Source organism: Oryctolagus cuniculus, chromosome 12 (assembly GCF_964237555.1).
Source record: "Oryctolagus cuniculus chromosome 12, mOryCun1.1, whole genome shotgun sequence".
In the NCBI taxonomy this organism is placed as follows: Eukaryota; Metazoa; Chordata; class Mammalia; order Lagomorpha; family Leporidae; genus Oryctolagus; species Oryctolagus cuniculus.
In genome coordinates, this window is record NC_091443.1 from 105087313 (window position 1) to 105108357 (window position 21045).

The 21045-nt window shown below is 50.3% G+C and overlaps 1 protein-coding gene and 1 pseudogene across 7 annotated transcripts in view; one reads left to right on the top strand and one right to left on the bottom strand.

The window, feature by feature from the left end:
• Positions 1-3028: 3028 nt before the first annotated feature.
• Positions 3029-4295, bottom strand: LOC100349880 (heterogeneous nuclear ribonucleoprotein F-like; annotated as a pseudogene).
• Positions 4296-10221: 5926 nt separating this feature from the next.
• Positions 10222-21045, top strand: part of MTHFS (methenyltetrahydrofolate synthetase) — a 173106-nt gene continuing 162282 nt past the window's right edge. For 4 of the 7 annotated variants that reach the window (XR_011381073.1, XR_011381074.1, XR_011381076.1 and 1 more), the window contains exons 1-2: positions 10222-11145; positions 16233-16494. Coding sequence is in view for 3 of the 7 variants with exons in the window: in XM_002722962.5 (XP_002723008.2) it covers positions 11026-11145; positions 16233-16494 (382 nt within the window). In the remaining 4 variants the exon portion in view is untranslated. Of the gene's footprint in view, positions 11146-11663; positions 12356-16232; positions 16495-21045 lie in introns of those variants that run through there. The other 3 variants (XM_002722962.5, XM_051834228.2, XM_070054602.1) reach the window with 3 other exon arrangements.

Here is a 21045-nt window from a genome sequence, read left to right on the forward strand (position 1 = left end):
TGTACCACAGTAAGATGTAAACATTAGTGATGGGTATATGGGAACTTTCTGATTTGTCTTTACAACTGTTATGTGAATTTAGAAGTATTCAAAAATAAAATTTATTAAGAAACAAACAGAAAAACAAAAGCAAGCCCAGATCATCTGGATCCCAATTCTTCAGCCTCATCTCATGTCACTCTGTCCCTGGTACTTTGTTAAGTAGCTGTTCTAGGAAACTTTCAATTCCTCTGAAATTCCTTTAGGAGCTCTGACATAGCACTTGTTTCTTCCTGGAAAACTCTCTTAACACTTCCCACTCCAGTTCACTCACCCTTTCACCTAGTGTTTGCTAACTCTGCCTTGATATTGCAGCTGAAAAGTCACTTCCTGGAGGTGGGGGGGGGGGTGTGGGGTTACTGGAGAAGTGGGGGGTCACTAGGCAACCTCCTGAACTATCTAAAAAGAGAGAATGCTCTGTGCCGGCTAAGTTATGGTTGGCACGAAGCTTCCATTTCTTGCTGAGAGTTGGCAGTTGGAGTATACATTAGCTATGGGAGTGTTTCTCAAACCTCAGTATGAATATTAACCACCAGGGGATTGTGTTGAAATGCTGACTTTGATTCCAGAGGTCTGGGAAGGGTCTGAGATCCTGCATGGTGAACGAGTCACGTTATGCTACAGCTGGTCGTTCATGGACAGCACTCACATAGCAAATATTGGTAAACAGATCATATTCTAGCATGCTAACAGAAATCAAGTTCCAGGTCTAAAAGGGTAAGGATGAGACCATGGACCACACAAGTGAATTCAGTGCTTCTTTTACCTTCGGTGATGGCTCTCATCCATTTTTCTTCTCCCTTCCCCAGCTAGTCCCTGTTGCGTGCATTAACTCACACAGTCTGTTGCACTGAACTTAAATGCGACCAGGGAGACCTCATGGCTGGGGGTCATTGAGTTTTCGCTGGTGACACTGTGGCCTTCCTTTTCAACTTCTTTATTTATTTATTTATTTTTGACAGGCAGAGTGGACAGTGAGAGACAGAGAGAAAGGTCTTCCTTTTTGCCATTGGTTCACCCTCCAATGGCTGCTGCGGCCGGCGCACTGCGCTGATCCGATGGCAGGAGCCAGGTGCTTCTCCTGGTCTCCCATGGGGTGCAGGGCCCAAGCACTTGGGACATCCTCCACTGCACTCCCTGGTCACAGCAGAGAGCTGGCCTGGAAGAGGGGCAACCGGGACAGAATCCGGCGCCCTGACCGGGACTAGAACCCGGTGTGCTGGCGCCGCCAGGCAGAGGATTAGCCTAGTGAGCCGCGGCGCTGGCCCAGTAAATGTGTTCTTAAAATTTATTTATGTTTTACTATATTTAAAAGGCAGGAAGAAAGAGATACAGATATAAATAAATGGATAGACAGTGAGACAGATATTTTCCATCCTCTGGTTCGCTCCCCAAATTCCTGCAATAGCCAGGACTGGTCCAGACCAAAGCCAGGAGCAGGGACTCCATCTGGGTCTCCCATGTGGGTGGCAAGGACCCGAGCACTTGGGCCATCACCTGCTGCCTCCTGAGATGTTAGCAGTCAATTGGACTGGAAGCAGAGCTGGGACGTGAATCAGACACTCTGATGCACAAACAGGCATCCCATGAAGGGATTTAACTGCTGTGCCAAATGCCCTCCCAGGAAAAGTTTGTTGACTTACTCTTGGAGTTCACTAAAATTTCCAGGTTTTCACAGTGCAATCCCATTCTATCACATGCTTTCACCAAACTAATTAATGATTACATATTTATTTATTTTTCATTGTGAAGAAGTCCTTATTTTAAGAAAAAAATTTAGTTAACAAAAAATTTAACAAGTTTCACTTAGCAAAATACACCCCAAAGGAAATCACAGTACAAAGAAAGTTTTAAGTTAAGGCCTCACCAATTCCTACAGTATTAGTATTGTGTGTCTCAATTCTCAAAGCTAACTTTTAAAAAGCTTAAACTTAACCTAAAAGATTTAAATGAAAATAGAAACTAGAATGAACAAACATGAGAAATGTTTCTCTTTGAATTAGGGATCTAGCACCTTTGAGTTTTCCAAAAAAGTACATCTCCCCAAGGTGTTCACTGTGGTGTGGTGTAAAAGATGCACAATTTAACATACTTAAACTACTTTAACTCAGATAACATCACTCGGAAGGATATTACTAAAATGTTAATCGAGAAAAGCGGAAAATAGTTTTAGTTTACTCAGTATCACATGCTAGAAGGAAAGTGTGCATGAGAAAACACTGAAGAGGTAATTTTTTAATCCAGATTTCACAAACTCATGGTGCAAAATGGGTCCCACAGCTTCCTCTAGGGTAATAACTGCTTTTTCTTTTTTTTTTTTTTTTTTTTTTTTTTTTTTTGACAGGCAGAGTGGACAGTGAGAGAGAGAGACAGAGAGAAAGGTCTTCCTTTGCCGTTGGTTCACCCTCCAATGGCCGCCGCGGCCGGCGCGCTGCGGCCAGCGCACCGCGCTGATCCGATGGCAGGAGCCAGGAGCCAGGTGCTTTTCCTGGTCTCCCATGGGGTGCAGGGCCCAAGCACCTGGGCCATCCTCCACTGCACTCCCTGGCCACAGCAGAGGGCTGGCCTGGAAGAGGGGCAACCGGGACAGAATCCGGCGCCCCGACCGGGACTAGAACCCGGTGTGCCGGCGCCGCTAGGCGGAGGATTAGCCTAGTGAGCCGCGGCGCCGGCCTAATAACTGCTTTTTCACTGCTTGCTGGCTGCCTCTGAAAATGTGATTGAAATGAACTCAAATGCTTCTACAAAACTAATCATATCCACCCATGCTGTTCTGACCACTATAGCCAGCGCCATAACAACCGCTCACTGACTGGCTCTCCAGGCCACTGTAGGTGGCTTGAGCCGCAGACACCCATGCCCTGCATCACCTGGCTGCTGTAGGCCCCGTTGCTGGCCCCTGTGGTGGAATTCAAGAAGAGCTCTATGTATCTGTGCTGCATATTGGCCCTATCTTTTTTTTTTTTTTAATTTTTTTTTGACAGGCAGAGTGGACAGTGAGAGAGAGAGAGACAGAGAGAAAGGTCTTACTTTTGCAGTTGGTTCACCCTCCAATGGCCGCCACGGCTGGCGCGCTGCGGCCGGTGCACCGTGCTGATCCGAAGGCAGCATCCAGGTGCTTCTCCTGGTCTCCCATGGGGTGCAGGGCCCAAGCACTTGGGCCATCCTCCACTGCACTCCCTGGCCACAGCAGAGAGCTGGCCTGGAAAAGGGGCAACTGGGACAGAATCTGGCGCCCCGACAGGGACTAGAACCTGGTGTGCCGGCGCCGCAAGGCGGAGGATTAGCCTACTGAGCCGCGGCGCCGGCGGCCCTATCTTTCAACATCCCTGCCACAGCTCCTTCGTGGGTGGCAAACTCCACATCAGCTTCGCCCGTCACTCTTCCATCTGGGCAGATCTCAATATGGACTCTCACCAGGTTAAGTGGAGAGAAGAAGTTGTAGATGTCGTTCTCGGTCGCTTTGTATGGCAGCCCTCTCATGCGGACGCAGTGGCCGGTGGTGCTCTGCACTGTGCACTCGCTGTCTCCGTGTCTGTGGTCATACATTCCTGAGAGGCAGTGGCTGAGGTCTCTTCTGAACAGATCAGTGGTGAAGCCGTAGCCATTGCTGAGGCCGCTGTACTCCTCATAGCCCCCGTAGCCAGCGCTGCAGGCGCCAGGCCGCATTCTCTCCAAGCCTGCCTGCTTCACGTGCCAATATACCTCCGGGCTGTGCCAGGCCTGTCACAGGGCCCGGGTCGCTGAACAGACTTGAACTTCAGAGGAGGATCTGAGTATGACCTCACTTCTTCTGACTGCTCTTAAATACCTCAGTGTATCTGTGTCCTGTTCTCTCCTTGTGCTTCCCAGCGCCTTCTCTGCTAGCTCCTGAGAGGCAAACCATACAAAGGCCTCCCGTGTAATCTTGCCCTCGGGGTCCACAGGCCAAGTGATCCCGTGTGGCATGATTTCCAACCCTGAGGAAAACTGAACAATATCTTCCTTTGTGCATCCAACGGGAGTCCTCGAAGCCGCACGAAGCCATCATTAGCGGTGTCAGCGCTGTTTGGACCGCTGTGCTTCAACACCCGATCCATCTCGGTTCTGTGAGACTTGAACACCTCAATGTACCGGTGCCCCCTGCTCTCCCTGTCTTTTTTCAGGGCCATGTTGACATCATCTTCTGATGCAAGTTCGACAAATGCCTCACCACTCTGCCCGCCTTCTCTAGTGTAGATCAAATGAACGCCTGTGGCCCCATCTTGAATCGTGCAGTCGGACGGGAAGTTCTGCACGTCCTCAACAGAGCAGGACCAGGGCAGGCCACGGAGCTTGACCGCAAAGCCTTCACCTCCCTCGGGACCCGCATCATGGACACTTGACAGGGTAGATGTCAGACAAACTTGGGTGCAAGTTGTCTTTGTATGGCTTAGAGTACCGCCAAGGATACCTTCCACAGGAGACACCTCTGGTAGGCGACCAGCTGTCCACCAGGAGAGTTGGCCTGGTTTCTATTTCATTCAGCAAGAGTGGCTTCCAGCGAAGGACCCCAGGTCCCACCCAAGGCTTAGATGCGTGTAGGCTCCCGGTCAACCCCAGGTGCATCTTTTTGTTCTTAGCCTTCTTCAGGAAGACGCGGCGCAATCCTGCTTCCACGACGTAGCCGGAAGGACGCCTACATATTTATTTATTTATTTTAAAGGAAGAGTTAGGAAGAGAGGACAGAGAAAAACACATAGAATCTTCAAATGGTTGGTTCACTCTCCAAACAGCCACAACAGCCAGCACTGGGCCAGGCCGAAGCCAGGAACCAGGAGCCCAGAGCCAGGCACCAGGAGCCAGGAGCAGGTCTCCCACTTGGGTGCAGGGGCCCACGTACTTGGGTCATGCTCTGCTGCTTTCCCAGGCACATCCACAGGAGCTGGATAGGAAGTGGAGCAGCGGGGACTTGAACTGGTGCCTATATGGGATGTCAGCATTGCAGGTGGTGGCTTAACCTGCTGTGCAACACCAGCCCTTCATCAAATTTAACAAAAAGTTAAAAAAATTTTTTAGAGAAAGAGATTGATATAGACATACATAGATAGATACAGATGAGAGCATGCTCACATCCAGTGGCTCCCTCAAATGCCCACAAGTTTGAGATACATGCATAATTTTTTTATAATATGCACTTTTCATGAACTCTTTGAAGATCCCTCAAGTACATGAATATCAAAATGTTTTGCGGCGGGGGGGGGGTGGGCGGCACCATGGCTCACTTGGTTAATCTTCCGCCTGCGGCGCTGGCATCCCATATGGGCGTCAGGTTCTAGTCCCGGTTGCTCCTCTTCCAGTCCAGCTCTCTGCTGTGGCCGGGGAAGGCAGTGGAGGATGGCCCAGGTGCTTGGGCCCTGCACCCGCATGGGAGACCAGGAGAAGCACCTTTGTCTTTTAGTTGCATATTCCATGGACCTTTTGAAGGACCACACCAAAAACCATGAGTTCCTGCCAGCACCTCCAACTCCAACAGCCCAGGAGTCATCCTAGCTGCCCCCGTCTTAATTTCTCAACTTGTTTTTCCAACAGGGGAAAGCTGACTCTCGTTGTTCTCAGTTCATTGACTTATTTGCTCAATTCTAGAATGCAAATAAAATAGTTTCGCAATTCTAAAAACTAAAGTACAATTATTTGTAAAAAGTTTCTTTTGTCTTTCACCTTATGATACTCAGGGAGAAATACTGTTTTTCAAAGTTATACGGAGGCAAGTTCCTCTCGTCCCCACCCATTTTGTCGTGTTTACATTACACATTTGTAATCCAGCTGGGTCTGGCCTGTTTGTATTCTGTTTGGGCTTGCATCCATGCTGCTCAACTGTAGGTAGCGTCCTGTGCCTCTGACTCAGAGCCACCCACAGCGGCACAGAGAATCTCCACGCTCCTCCACTCCACCCTCCCATCCTTTCCACTCTGTTCCCACCCAATCCCCAAAGTTTGCTTTTGGTGTACGCTTACTGTATTGTTTTCAAAAACTAGCACATTCGTGTAGATTTTATTTGATGAATGACATACCATTGAATTCAGCCTTCAAAATGTACAACTCGCTGGATTTTAGTACATTCACACCGTTGCGCAACAATCACCCGAAGCTGACTTTGCGACATTTTCCTCATTTCAAAAACAAGCCCTGTGCCCCACGCCTCCTGCTTCCAGACCAGGCAATGCTGATCTACCTCCTGCTTCTGTGGGTTTGCCTGTTCTGGGCAATTCACATAAGTGAGGCCGCACAAACGCGGCTTATTGGGTCTGACTTCCTTCACTTGGCGGGCGTACTTTTTCAAGGTTCACGCGTGTTATAGCATGTTTCAGATCTCCATGAGTTTTCACGGTTGAATAGCATTCCAACAGGTGGATACACCACATCTCGTCGGAACATTCATCAGTGGACAGGGATTTGGCTTGTTTCCACTCTTCGGTTATTGTGAATAATGCTACGGATATTCATATACAAGTTTTTGTGTGGACGTGTTTTCAACTCTCTTTAGGTACATATGTAGGAGTGGAGTTACTGGGTCTTACGGGAACTACATTCAACCTTCTGAGAAGCTTCCAAACTGTTCTATGAAGTGGCTGCGTAATTTTACTTTTCCACAGGCACGTAGGTTTCAATTTCCCCACATCCGTGGCAATACTTGTTATTTTCCTTTTTAAAAAACTATACTCATTGTGGTGGGTGTGACTCATCTGTATTTCTCAATGACTAAGGATGGTGAGCATTTTTTCATGTGCTTATTGGTCATTTATATATCTTACATGGAAAAATTCTATGTAAGTTCTTGGCTCTCTTTGGATTGTCCTTTATTGTTGGATTGTAATGTTCTTTATATATTTTGGATGCAAGTTTTACCAGATATAGGACTTGCAAATGTTTTCTTCCCCCTCCCTAGAGTCTGTCTTTTTAGTCTCTTGATAAACAAATATTTTTAATTTGAAGAAATCCAATTTACCCACTGTTTTTTCAGTTGGTGCTCGAGTTTTTTGATGCTATGACTAAGCAACCATTGCCTAATCCAAGGTGATGAAGATTTATGCCCATGTTTTCTATTAAGAGTTTTATCACTTTAGCTCTTACGTTCAAGTCTTTGATCTATTTTGAGTTAAACTCTGAATGTGGTGTTAGATAGGGATCCAACTTCTTTTGCATGTGGGCAGTTTTCTCATCATTATTTGTTGAAAAAGATGGTTCTTTCATTTTAGAATTATCTTGCGCAGTGTTTTGAAAAAAAAAAAAGAAATTAAAAGTCAGGGATTGGAGCTGGCACTGTGGCGTAGCAGGTAAAGCCACCGCCTGCGGTGCCAGTATCCCATATGGACACTGGTTTGAGTCCCAGCTGCTCCACTTCTGTGGCCTGGGAAAGCAGTGGAAGATGGCCCAAGTCCTTGGAACCCTGCACCTGTGTGGGAGACCCAGACAAATCTCCCGGCTTCAGATCAGTGCATCTCTGACTGTTGCGGCCATTCGGGGAGTGAACCAGCAGATGGAAGACACACTCTCTCTGCCTCTGCCTCTAACTCTGACTTTCAAATAAATAAATAAATATTTTTTTTTTAAAAAAAGGGTCAAGGTTTATTTCGGGACTCTCAATTTTATTCCATTTACCTATGCATTATGTATCCCTAAACCAGTACTCCACTCATTTGATTACTGTAGTTCTGTAGTAACTTAAAGTTGAGAAATGGGAGTTCTCCAACTTTGCTCTTTTTCAAGACTGTTGCAGCCATTCTGGGGTCCCTGTATCTTCATATGAATTTCAGGTTCACTGATTAATTTCTGCAGAAAAGCCAGATCTGTTCTTGATGGTATTACCTCTGTGGATCCATTCGGGGAGTTCTGCCACCTTAACAAAGTCGTTTTCAGGCCAGCGCCATGGCACAGGTTAATCTTCTGCCTGCGGCACCAGCATCCCATATGGCCACCGGTTCTAGTCCCGGCTGCTCCTCTTCCAATCCAGCTCTTTGCTTATGGCCTGGGAAAGCAGTAGAAGATGGCCCAAGTCCTTGGGCCCCTGCACCCACATGGGAGACCAGGAAGAGGCTCCTGACTCCTGGCTTTGGATCAGCACAGCTCTGGCCGTTGCGGCCATTGGGGAGTGAACCAATGGAAGGAAGACCTTTCTCTCTGTCTCTCCCTCTCACTGTCTGTAACTTTACCTTTCAAAAAAAAAAATCAAGTTTTCTAATGCTGTTTTATTTATATAGATTTACGCTCATTTCTTTGAACAGTATCATATAATTTTTATCATGTAAGCTTAACATTTCTTTGGTTAAATTTATTCCTAAGTTTTTTATGTTACTTATTTTTTGATGCAATTGTGATTTTATTATTATTATTTTTTTTTGTAAAACAAACTATTGACTTGTATGATTGTGGAGGCTAATACAACCTACAGACGATGTCCCCGTTTGAGTAGGAAAGCTGGATGCTACAGCAGAACCAGGAAGGGCTGATGTCCCAGCTGGAAGACCATTATTAGATACGTTTATATACTGATCATGTATCCTGAAACTGTGTCGAGCTTATTAGTGCTAATGCTGTGTGTGTGTGTGCGTGTGTGTGTGCGTGTGTGTGTGTGGATTCCTTAGGACTTTTTATATACAAGGTTATGTCATCTATGAACTGAGGTAGCTCTACTCTTTTCCCCCAGTCTGAATGCTTTTTGGCTATTTTCCTAATGACCTCACATTTCAGCTTTTTGAGTTCTTTACTGCTATGGATTGAAGGTTCATCCCTTTCAAAACTCACAATGAAATGTAATTGCCATTGTAACAGTATGACAAGGTGAGATCTTTTTAAATTTTTTTATTTGACAGATAGAGTTAGACAGTGAGAGAGACAGAAAGGTCTTCCTTCTGTTGGTTCACCCCCAAAGTGGCCACTATGGCCAGAGCTATGCTGATATGAAGCCAGGAGCCAGGTGCTTCCTCCTGGTCTCCCATGCAGGTGCAGGGCCCAAGCACCTGGGCCATCCTCCACTGCCTTCCCAGGCCACAGCAGAGAGCTGGACTGGAAGAGGGGCAACCGGGACTAGAACCCAGTGCCCAAATGGGATGCCGGCGCCGCAAATGGAGGATTAGCCTAGTGAGCCGTGGCGCTGGCCCAAGGTGAGATCTTTAAGAGGTCATTAGAGCGCTGTCCTTATAAATGAGTTAATGCTGTTGTTGTGGGAGTCACTTCATTATAAAAAGGCACTGAGTTCAATCCCCCACCTCAACCTTTAGGCTTCCACCATGGGACGATACAGCAAGGCCTTTCCCGTATGCCAGCTCCTGCATTTGGGACTTCCCAGCTCCCAGACTCATGAGCCAATCCATTCTGTTCCTTATAACCTGCCCAGTCTCAGCTTTCTGTTAGAGCAGGAAAAATGGACTAAGGACTAAGACATTCATGTATCAGAGAGATTAGCCCTCTGTCTGTGGCATATTCTTTTCAGTCTGTCAGTTGTCTTTGGGCTTTGTGTATTTTTTTATATGGAGCTTTTTTTAAAAAAAGATTTAATTTATTTATTTGAAAGGCTAATATACACAGAGTTAGAGAGAGAGAGCGGTCTTCCATCCGCTGGTTCACTCCCCAAATGGCCGCAAGAGCTGCAGCTGCCCCGATCTGAAGCCAGGAGCCAGGAGTTTCGGGTCTCCCACGTTGCAGGGACCCAAGCACTTGGGCCATCTTCCACTGCTTTCCCTGGCAACTTAGCAGGGAGCTGGATTGGACATGCAGCAGCTGGGACTAGAACTGGTACCCATATGGGACCCTGACTCTGGCCCCGTGTATTTTTTTTAATGCCCACAAATTCATCAGTCTTTTATTGTCTCTGGGATTTGAACCACAATTAGAGAACCTTTCCCTACACCCAAGTGAAAGAGGAACTGTAATCCACTTGGAGTTTTTTATGTATGGTTTGAGGAATGGATCAATTTTTTTTTATCACTGCTATCCAGTTGTCCCAGCACCCTTTATTAAAAAGTCCGTATTTGTCCCAGGGATCTGAGATGCTATCTTTATCACGTTCTAAATTTCCACATGGCTCTGAGTCTACTTCCGTGTTTTCCATTCTACTCCACTGGTTCACTGGTGTATTTCCGTTTCAACGACACCGGCTTCCTAGTGTCCTCCCATGTCCAGAAGGGCTAGCTCCCTGGTGATCTTCCGTTTCCAGTGCTTTCCTGCTATCCTTGGGTGCTTTTTCTATACACACTTTTAACCCAAGACCTACTACATGTTCACATCCACCTGTTAGGCTTCTAAGCTCTGGCCTGTAATTATTTAACAGGTCAATACCTTCATCCACGTTAAAAATTAACTGACATTTGCATTACCGGCGGGCAACATGGGGGCAAGGCTGACGCATAAGGGTTCTCTACATCAACCCACTCCCTGGAGGGACTCCCCCAGCCGGCGAAGGGCAAATGCCAGCTGGAGCCGGGCTCACTGGCAGCCTCCATTTTCTCACAATACGGTGGCATCCTGGGCCCGTAAGGAACCGGGCAACCTACTGCGGGTCCTAGGTTCTCCAGAGGCGGGGGCACCTCCTGACCTACGCGGGGCGAGTCCAGCTCAAGGGCAATGAACCCCCCGACTGCAGCAGGGAGCTCTGTTCAAAGAGGGGGGTCTCTGGCCCTTTATAGGGGCCCAGTCCCCCTAGCGCCCCAGGGCTGCACGCGGCACAGGGAGCGGGGCCGGCGGCCCTTCTGCGGGCCCCCGGAGGGGAGCGCGTGCGGGCCCGCGGGTCCTGGGTTCCAGGCAGGGCCCGGGCGCCACCTGCAGCCCTGGACCCGGGAGGGCGGGGTCGCCAGGCGGGCGGCGCGGAGGAGGGGGTCCGGGGAGCCGGGGGCGGGCTGGGGGCGTGGCGTGGCGCGCCGCGGGCCCGCGACCCGGACCCCGGCCCTGCCCCTCCTCCCCCAGAGCGGCCAGCGTCAGCGGCCACAGCCGTAGGCACCCGAGGGCGCCCCGGGCGGGATCGCGCTGGAGATGGCGGCGGCGGCGGCTGTGAGCGGCGCCAAGCGGAGCCTGCGGGCCGAGCTGAAGCAGCGTCTGCGGGCCATCAGCGCCGAGGAGCGACTGCGCCAGTCCCGCCTACTGACCCAGAAGGTGCGAGAGAGCGAGGGGGCCGACTCCACAGCGAACCGGCAGCCCCCTCCACCGCGGGCGGCCCTGGGCTGGCGCTTTTGCGCAGGCGCAGTCGCCAGCGCGCGCGCGCTCACTCCATCCTCTTCGGCCCCGGGCACGTTCCCGCCGGCGCGCCACGTCGCCGCCGGCACGCGCACGCCCGCCTCCTCCGCAGGCCACGTCGCCGTCGGCACGCGCACGCCCGCCTCCTCCGCAGGCCACGTCGCCGCCGGCACGCGCACGCCCGCCTCCTCCCCAGGCCACGTCGCCGCCGGCACGCGCACGGCCGCCTCCTCCTCAGGCCATGTTCCCGCCGGCGCGCGCACGTCTTATGTCTGGGGAAGCTGTGGGCGCGCAGTGGCGGGAAGAGTGGACGAGGCTGAGGGTTGTGGGCTTCTGGGGGAGTGGGTTTGGGTGGGGGTGGACGACACCTGCATGGGGGTGATGGCGGTGCCGAGGCGAGAGCAGGGTGGAGGTGGGTGCACCGCCTGACCCCTCAGCAAGTCTGCGCTCCGAGGAGAGTCCAGGCGGACCAGTGAAGTGTCCAGGAAATGATGCAGTTTCTTTCTTTTTCTTTTTTTAAGATTTATTTATTTATTTGAGAGGCAGAGTGACAGAGAGCAAATGACAGAGAGAAAGGTCTTCCATCTGCTGGTTCACTCCCCGAATGGCCGCAGTGGTCAGAGCTGCGCCGATCAGGAGCCAGGAGCTTCCTCCAGGTCTTCCACGCAGGTGCAGGGGCCCAAGCGCTTGGGCCATCTCCCACTGCTTTCCCAGGCCACAGCAGAGAGCTGGATCAGAAGTGGAGCAGCCGGGACTCGAACCGGCGCCCATGTAGGATGCGGGAGCCGCAGGCGGAGGCTTAGCCTACTACCTGACAGTGTCCACCCCGCTGTCAAGTTTTGTAATACTTAAACTCTGTTCTGTAACTGTAATGAGTTTATTGAGTAATAGTTGTGGCTGATTTCCAAGATTGAGATTCTAGTAAGCAGTATTCACAGTATTTTTGTTACAGGCCACAGGAAACAACCTGTTCAGGCTGTAGTTACTGATGGTGAAGGAACCCAGAGCCGTCGGGGTGAGCAGAGCAGTGCTGCACACACTGCACAGGGCTAGCAGGCGGGCAGCCGGTTTCTGCTGCAGCGTGGACTGCAATCAGAGTGCATTGTTGTAGCAAAGGTCCCTTCTTAGGGTGAGCTTTCCCGTGATCCAGCCGGTTTCCCAGGGAGGTGGTTTACTTTTCTGAGTGGGGCAGGGGATCCCGAACCACTCTGGAACTTCCCCAGTGCCTGGGGCAACCCTCGACAATCATAGATAGTGTAGTTGAAATTGGACAAGACCCCCTAAAATTTACACTGAAATGTGGCCCCTTAAAGTTCCCTACAAATGCTATCCAGGGTGCCACATGTGCTACCCAAATTTGGGGTGCCTTACGATTTCACCCTGGGCTTATTACTAAATCCCCGATTTTTATTTTTATTTTTATTTTTTTTAACAGGCAGAGTGGACAGTGAGAGAGAGACAGAGAGAGAAAGGTCTTCCTTTGCCGTTGGTTCACCCTCCAATGGCCGCCGCGGCTGGCGCGCTGCGGCCGGCGCACGGCGCTGATCCGAAGCCAGGAGCCAGGTGCTTCTCCTGGTCTCCCATGGGGTGCAGGGCCCAAGCACTTGGGCCATCCTCCACTGCACTCCCAGGCCACAGCAGAGAGCTGGCCTGGAAGAGGGGCAACCGGGACAGAATCCGGCGCCCCGACTGGGACTAGAACCTGGTGTGCCGGCGCCGCAAGGCGGAGGATTAGCCTAGTGAGCCGCGGCGCCGGCCTAAATCCCCGATATTAATAAGCCCAAGAGGGTTCTTGCCTAATATTTAGAGAAGAATTCTAAATACCGGCACAGGTAAACGAGGCAGCATGGTACATTTTAAGCTTTTATTTAGTAAGAAAGATGCATAGGAGAGTGAGAGTTTATTTGAGAGAGAGAGGTGAATGGGGGTTCATACTGAGCACCAGGAACCAGGAAGCCTAGAGCACATGGCCTGAAGGCCATGCGCCCTGGAGGCGCGGGGCTACAGCAAGCCCCTTCCTAGCAAGAGGCCAGAGAAAAGAGCAGGCCGGGCCACACCTGTGTGCCTGCCTACTTCATAGTCACTGTAGAGCCAAGTTGTGTGGCTGAATGTGTAAGAAAAAGATGTGTAATTCATGTCACTAGATATTTTTGGCTTAGGGAAGGAATGTTTCAAATATCGATACCAAATTTTTTCTTCTACCCTACAATTTCTCAGTCATACCATGTTCTACTTTGTTGCTTCTTGTATCACATTTCTTTTTTTTTTTTTTTTAAGATTTATTTATTTTAATTGAAAGGCAGAGTTACAGAGAGGCAGAGAGAGAGAAAGAGAGAGAGAGAGGTCTTCCATCCTCTGGTTCACTCCCCAGATGGCCGCAATGGCCGGAGCTGCGCCGATCTGAAGCCAGGAGCCAGGAGCTTCTTCCGGGTCTCCCATGTGGGTGCAGGGGCCCAAGCACGTGAGCCATCCTCTGCTGCTTTCCCAGGTGCATTAGCAGGGAGCTGAATTGGAAGTGGAGCAACCAGGACTCGAACCGGTGCCCATATGGGATGCCAGTGCTGCAAGCCGGAGCTTTAACCTCCTGTGCCATAGCGCTGGCCCCTGCCAATCAAAATTTTAACCCAGTGATTATCTCTTAATTCACGGATTGCTTCTTCCATTGCAATATGTTGTGGTATAGATGCAGTTATCTTCTTGAGTTTGTCCAAGGAAACTAATTTGAATTTCAGAAAAATTCTATATTTCCTGAATTGTTTCAGTTTCTGCTAGCACACCTTGCTTTTTTTTCCATTCTTCTATTTTGTATTTTAACTTTTCCAAAATGTTTGATTATCCTTTGTTGTCTGTATATATTTATGAATGAAGTTATGACCGTTAGTGGGATTTCCTGTGCCATATGTAGTCCCTTTAGGATTCCAAGGGAGGAATGGATTCTGCTTGACCTGTGTCGATGCTTTCAGAGTGGTGTGGTCTGCTGGTTTGTTTACCAGTTCTGTCCCATCCACTTTGTCTTTTTTTTTTTTTTTTTTGACAGGCAGGGTGGACAGTGAGAGAGACAGACAGAGAGAAAGGTCTTCCTTTTGCCATTGGTTCACCCTCCAATGGCCGCCACAGCCGGCGCGCTGCAGCCGGTGCACCGCGCTGATCTGAAGGCAGGAGCCAGGTGCTTCTCCTGGTCTCCCATGGGGTGCAGGGCCCAAGCACTTGGGCCATCCTCCACTGCACTCCCGGGCCACAGCAGAGAGCTGGCCTGGAAGAGGGGCAACCGGGACAGAATCCGGCGCCCCGACTGGGACTAGAACCCGGTGTGCCGGCGCTGCAGGCGGAGGATTGGCCTAGTGAGCCGCGGCGCCGGCCTCCACTTTGTCTTACAGGAATCAGTCAAACCACTGTTCTCTTGGTCTTAGTGCTATCATGGATTTTCTTTTTTTGAATGTCTTTACTGTCACTTAAATGGGGTTTGCAGAAGAAAGTTAAATGCCTATGCACAGTCTCACACTGCATTTTAACTCATGTTTGTTGCTGCTTACTCAGCTCTCGATTCTCTAGGAACACGCTTAACTTTCTCATTTATACTTGGGTGCCAGAAGCCGGAGGCCTGCCCAAAGTCTGGGTTTCTCATTCCGTTTGCTTTGCCTGTTTGAGGCCTGTTAACAGCTTTGTAGCTTTTCAGAACACAGGAGTTCACTTTGTTCCTTAGCATTGACTTGACGTGCTGTATCTACTTAATGTCTGTGTTTCCCTTTTTATTAAGAACAGTTGACTCTTTGTCCTGGTTATCATTGTGCCAGTCATCAGCTGGCTTTACAGCATCTTTATCTTCTTAGCTTGAGAACAGGCAAGGGCATAAAAAGAAAGGGGAAAAGGGGGAGCTACGGCCGCCTTCTGCAACTGGTAGGTTCTTGAGATGGTTGACAGTTCTGGTAAGCAGAGCTCAGCCCCCTCTGGCCAATGAATGGCTCTGCTGAGTAGGGATCCTTCCACCAGGACCCCCGCACCCTTCCAGCTCTGGGACCATTTTAATGTTCCTTTGAACAGAAGCATTTCAGAAAATGGGATGGAAATGTTAGCCTAAGAGCGCATTATAAGACATGTTTTCTGCCTCAGGAAACTTACAGACTGGTTAGGGATACCGCATTTAGGGCACACGAAACAATTAGTGCTCAACCCACGACAATACACAATTGTAGTTCCTCTCAATGTCTCAAGGGTTCTGCAGAAGAAAAGTTAGGGCTTGAGTGAGGCTTTAAATGGGTCGAGTTTAGGAGTGGAGAAGCCTGGGGCCGGTGCTGTGGCACAATGGGTTAACTCCCTGGCCTGAAGCGCAGGCATCCCTTAGGGGTGCTGGTTTGAGACCTGGCTGCTCCACTTCCTATCCAGCTCTCTGCTGTGGCCTGGGAAAGCAGTAGAAGATGAGCCAAGTCCTTGGGCCCCTGCACCCATGTGGGAGACCCAGAAGAAGCTCCTGGCTTCCGATGGGCGCAGCACCAGCCATTGCAGCCAGTTGGGGAGTGAACCATCGGATGGAGGACCTCTCTCTCTCTCTCTCTCTCTGTCTCTCTCTCTGCCTCTCTCTCTGTGTAACTCTGCCTTTCAAATAAATAAATAAATCTTAAAAAAAAAAGAAATGTCTGACAGTGTAAGGATTGGCGTAGTTTGTGGGAGCCAAGGTTCAGAGAGACAATACAGCAGGCCTGTAGGGGAAGAGTATTTAATGACTGGAGACTACTACCCTGGGTACTTGGGGAATCAACCCTGGATGGCAGCAGCTGGTTTCTATGGCAACTTTTAAATCAGTGTGTGTGCCATAAGGGGGTTAAACAGTTGGAGAAGTAATACGTGAGTCCTGAACTGAAAATCAGGTTTCAGGTCAGGGCGTTGTCTGTAACCCACTCTACCACTTGCCATTTGTATTTGGATGAAAAAGGGAGAAACTGGGAAGGGGGTTGCTGGCTTTTGAAAGTGTCAGCTTGGGAAATGTCCCGCCCTCGTTCCCCACGCAGGTGATTGCCCACCGGCAGTATCAGAAATCCCAGAGAATCTCCATCTTCCTGAGCATGCCGGATGAAATCGAGACAGAAGAGATCATCAAGGATATCTTCCAGCAAGGCAAAGTCTGCTTTATCCCCCGCTACCGGTTGCAGAGCAATCACATGGATATGGTGAAATTAGCGTCAGCAGACGAAATTTCTTCACTTCCTAAAACCTCCTGGAACATTCATCAGCCGAGTGAGAGTGACACGCGGGAGGAGGCCTTGGCCACCGGTGAGCGTGATGGCGTAAGAGTCCGTGCCTGAAGGCATTGTCAGGCTGAGCTTGCAGACTTCTGAGCCACCTGTTGTGGCTGGGTCAGCGGAAGCTGGTTTTCCTGTAGGGATGCATGTGTGTTTCGTATCTGTTACGTGACACCCACGTGCCCAGGCTGTGCATTGACGCCCTGTGTGAGCTGTGAAGTGTAGACAGCAGTAGGTACCGAGGCGTTGTCTTCTCGTGGGCTCTTGCACTAAGCCTGAGGGCCTGAGGGCTGAGCGGTGCATTTTCCCTAAAGTCCCCATTTCTCGTGGTTCATGTTGTATTCTAATGAGTGGATTGTTGATGCTAATGAATATTTATATCACCAGATCTGTCAGTACCTTCTGGACCTCTCGTCTTAGATGCCACATAGGTGTCTCAAGTGCAGCCCCCCCCCCCCCCCCGACTACCATGTCCCTGTCAGTGGGAATCACCACCAGCTCTCCCGCTGACTAGGCCAGAGACCCCCAGCGCACCCTCAACTCCTGTCTTCTCTCATGCCCTCCATTGGGCAGTTGCCAAGTCCTGATGCTTGTACCTCCTGATCATTATCGAATGTGTCCACTCTCTCTAGGCCCGTTGCAATCTAAGCAGCCTCCCCATCTTGCCTGAGTGGTGATGATGTGATCGCCATTGCCCTTCCTGTCTGTGTCTTGCGTCCTTCCCTTCTGTCAATCCATTGTCTACGTAGGAATAGAGCAAGCGTCCTAAGACATCAACCTGATCCTTTCCCACCACTGTTAAAGGGCCCGGCCCTGCTTGGCTTTCTGCTTTCATGGCCTTCTTTTTTTTTTTTTTTTTTTGATATTTATTTATTTATTTGAAAGGTAGAGTTACAGAGAGGCAGAGGCAGAGAGAGAGAGAGAGAGAGAGAGAGAGAGAGAGAGAGGTCTTCCATCTGCTGGTTCACTCCCCCAGATGACCGCAGCAGTCTGAGCTGCACCAATCTGAAGCTGGGAGCCAGGAGCCTCTTCCAGGTCTCCTACGCAGGTGCAGGGCCCAAGCACTTGGCCATCGTCCACTACCTTCCCAGGCCACAGCAGAGAGCTGGATTGGGAGTGGAGCAGCTGGTTCTGGAACCACAGTACCAGTCCCTGCTTTCATGTCCTTCTACTCTCTACCTCATGGGCAAAGGTGCAGCCCTCTGAGTGTCTCCCAGGTTCCCAGATGTACTTGCCTTCTTCCCTACTGGGTCTTTTTCATATTGTTCTCTGGCCAGTAGTCACTTGGGACAGCTTTTCCATCATCAGCTCATCCAGGAGCTGCAGGCAGAACAAGCTCAGGGCTCCTTTCTAATCCGGTGCCTCCCGCCTGGCTCCGAGGTACGTGACTGTGACCCAGACCTAAGTGGCTGCAAGGCAGCCCCAGTGGGACTTTGCTGCAGCCTTCCCCCAGTTTTGGTCCTTCCGACAGGACCCAGCAGCCGACATAACGTCAGCATGGTAGGGTGGGAGGGCGCACAGCAGTAGAGATTGTGTACTTGGCTACTCTTTCCCTGCAGGAGTTATTAAGCCAGCCTGGCTTTGTTAGAGGCTTGGACACCAAAAGTACCTTCAAATCTGCATCTCTTGTGGCCTGAATATGTAGAGCAGGTGGATGTTAGCATTGTAAAACTCTGTCACATCTTGAAGGGGACAGACTGCAAGCATATTTTTTTAATTTATTTGATTTATTTATTTTATTTGAAAGGCAGAGTCACAGAGAGAGGGGAGAGAGGGAAAGACAGAAAGAGGTCTTCAGTCTGCTGGTTCACTCCCTGTATGGCTGCACCAGCCAGGGCAGGGCCAGGCTGAAGCCAGGAGCCAGGAGCTTCATCCAGGGCTCCCATGTGGGTGTGGGGGCCCAAGCATCTGGACCATCTGCTGCTGCTTTCCCAGGCGCATTAGCAGGGAGCTGGATTGGAAGCAGAACAGCCCATATGAACCGGTTGGTGCCCATGTGGGATGCTGGTGCCAGTTTAACCTGCTACACCACAGCACCAGCCCCAGACTGCAAGCATTTTAAGACATTGAGAGGGGGCTGGCACTGTGGTATAGTGGGCTAAGCCTCTGCTTGCGGTGATGGCATCCCATATGGGCACCGGTTTGTGTCCCAGCTGCTCCTCTTCCAATCCAACTCTGTGCTGTAGTCTGGGAAAGCAGTGGAAGATGGCCTAGATGCTTGGGTCCCTACACCTGCGTGGGAGACCCAGAAGCAGCTCCTGGATCCTGGCTTGGGATTGGCTCAGCTCCAGCCATTGTGGCCATTTAGGGAGTGAACCAGCAGATGGAAGACCTCTCTCTTTGCTTCTCCCTCTGTCTGTAACTCTGCCTCTCAAATAAATAAATCAATCTTAAAAGAAAAAAACAAAGACAGTGAGAGGACAGACTGTCCTGGGAGTGTCTTCGCCTTGTAGATAAGGAGAGGAGACAGTTGTAGGCTCTGAAGTTGCGCAGATGTTAGTGCAGCTGCTTCCTCTGCCTGGTGATCTTAGGGCCAGTCGTTCCCAATTCTGGTTGACTTTTTATTATTATTAATATTATTTTTTTGACAGGCAGAATAGACAGACAGAGAGAGAGAGAGACAGAGAGAAAGGTCTTCCTTTGCCGTTGGTTCACCCTCCAATGGCCGCCACGGCCGGCACGCTGCGGCCAGTGCACCGCACTGATCCGAAGGCAGGAGCCAAGTGCTTCTCCTGGTCTCCCATGGGGTGCAGGGCCCAAGCACTTGGGCCATCCTCCACTGCACTCCCTGGCCACAGCAGAGGGAGCTGGAAGAGGGGCAACCAGGACAGAATCCGGCGCCCTGACCGGGACTAGAACCCGGTGTGCCGGCGTCGCAAGGCGGAGGATTAGCCTAGTGAGCCCCGGTGCCAGCCTCTGGTTGACTCTTTGGGACAGCAGCTGCAGGGCCTGCACCATCTCTCGCGACTTCCGACTAAACTCTGCACCACCTCCTCCAGGAACCAGCGCCCCTTCAGGGAAAATCCCATCCCACAGCCCTGCCCCAGCACTGCATTGTCTTGAGACTGAGCTAACGCTGTCCACTCTGCTCCCTCTTGCTTGTGTTCTGGGTCTGTCGGGCACAGCCATGGGAAAGGTGAGGAAGAACATGGTCTTTCCTCTTGACTCCCTGGTTGAGAAGTCACTGAGCAAAATCACGAGTGTGGTTTTTATAAAGCACAGTACTTGGCGCATTGGGGTCACTCAGCAAGTGGTAATGGTTCTGAATTTTAAGCAAGGAGGGCAGGATGACTTATTATGTGATAAACTCGCCGTAGGGAAGGGTTTGACACTGGGATCGTTTCCAGCAGACGTTTTCTGAGCTTTGTCTCGGTGTTTTAGGTCTGGAAAGATAAGGTCCTGGACTTCAAGGGACTCACACTCCCGCCAGTGAGACAAAAAATAGATGTATAAGTGGGGCTGGTGTTGTGGTGCAGCGGGGTAAGCTACCACTTTTGAAGTCACATCCTGCATCAGTGTGCCAGCTCAAGTCCCGGCTGCTCCGCTTCTGATCTAGCTTCATGCTTATGTCCCTGGGAAGGCAGCAGGGCATGGCCCAAGTACTTGGGCCCCTGCCACCCACGGGGGGGATCCAGGTGGAGTTCCAGGCTCCTGGCTGTGGCCTGGGCCAACCTCTGCTGTTGCAGGCATTTGGGGAATGAACCAGTGGATGAAAGATATCTCTCTCTCTGTCTCTTCCTCTTTCTCTCTCTTTGTCACCCTGCCTTTCAAATAAATAAATCTTAAAAAAAAAAAAAAAAAAAAACCAGCATCCCAAGCTGTAATGTATGTCAAAGGTGAGTTTCAGATGAGACATACTGAATATTAAACACAGTTGAGTCCTGTACAGGGAAAAGCTCACCTCCAGTTGGTTGCTCATTTTTGTTCCTCCTCTGTAGCATTTCTCTGTGCTCTGCTTGTGCCAGTGGCTTTTTTCCCCCATGTGTTTTTCTCTGCAGATATTTGTGACCTGAGTTGCTAAGGGATGGGGCTGCCAGCTGTGGTCCTGCACTGCCTTCTGGGGGCTGCGGCGGTCCCCCGCTGTTGGTAGAAGTGTTGGAGTCGGCAGTCTCTGTTGTTACCTCCCCTCTTTGCCTGCATCTTTTCTTGTATCAGCAGCTGTGAATGTGATAACTTCAGTGTGAAAGCATAAATCTCCCTTCACTGGTGTTTGGGACAAGCTGATCAGAGCCCAGAGTGTCCTCGGCGTAGCCTTTGTAGTCCATTTATCTTTCTGGTTTGCTCACGTTATCACAGCTTAGGGAGGCGTGAGCTTTGATGACCTTGGTTGCAACGATAAGCTCACATCGAGTATTCTGTGATGTGCACAGCAAAATAAACAGGGTGGTAAATGAAATGGAGGGGCCATCTATTAAATTTTTCCCCCAGGGGGCCAGCGATGTGGCTCACTTGGTTAATCCTCTGCCTGCGGCGCTGGCATCCCATATGGGTGCCAGGTTCTAGTCCTGGTTGCTCCTCTTCCAGTCTAGCTCTCTGCTGTGGCCCAAGTGCTTGGGCCCCTGCACCTGCATGAGAGACCAGG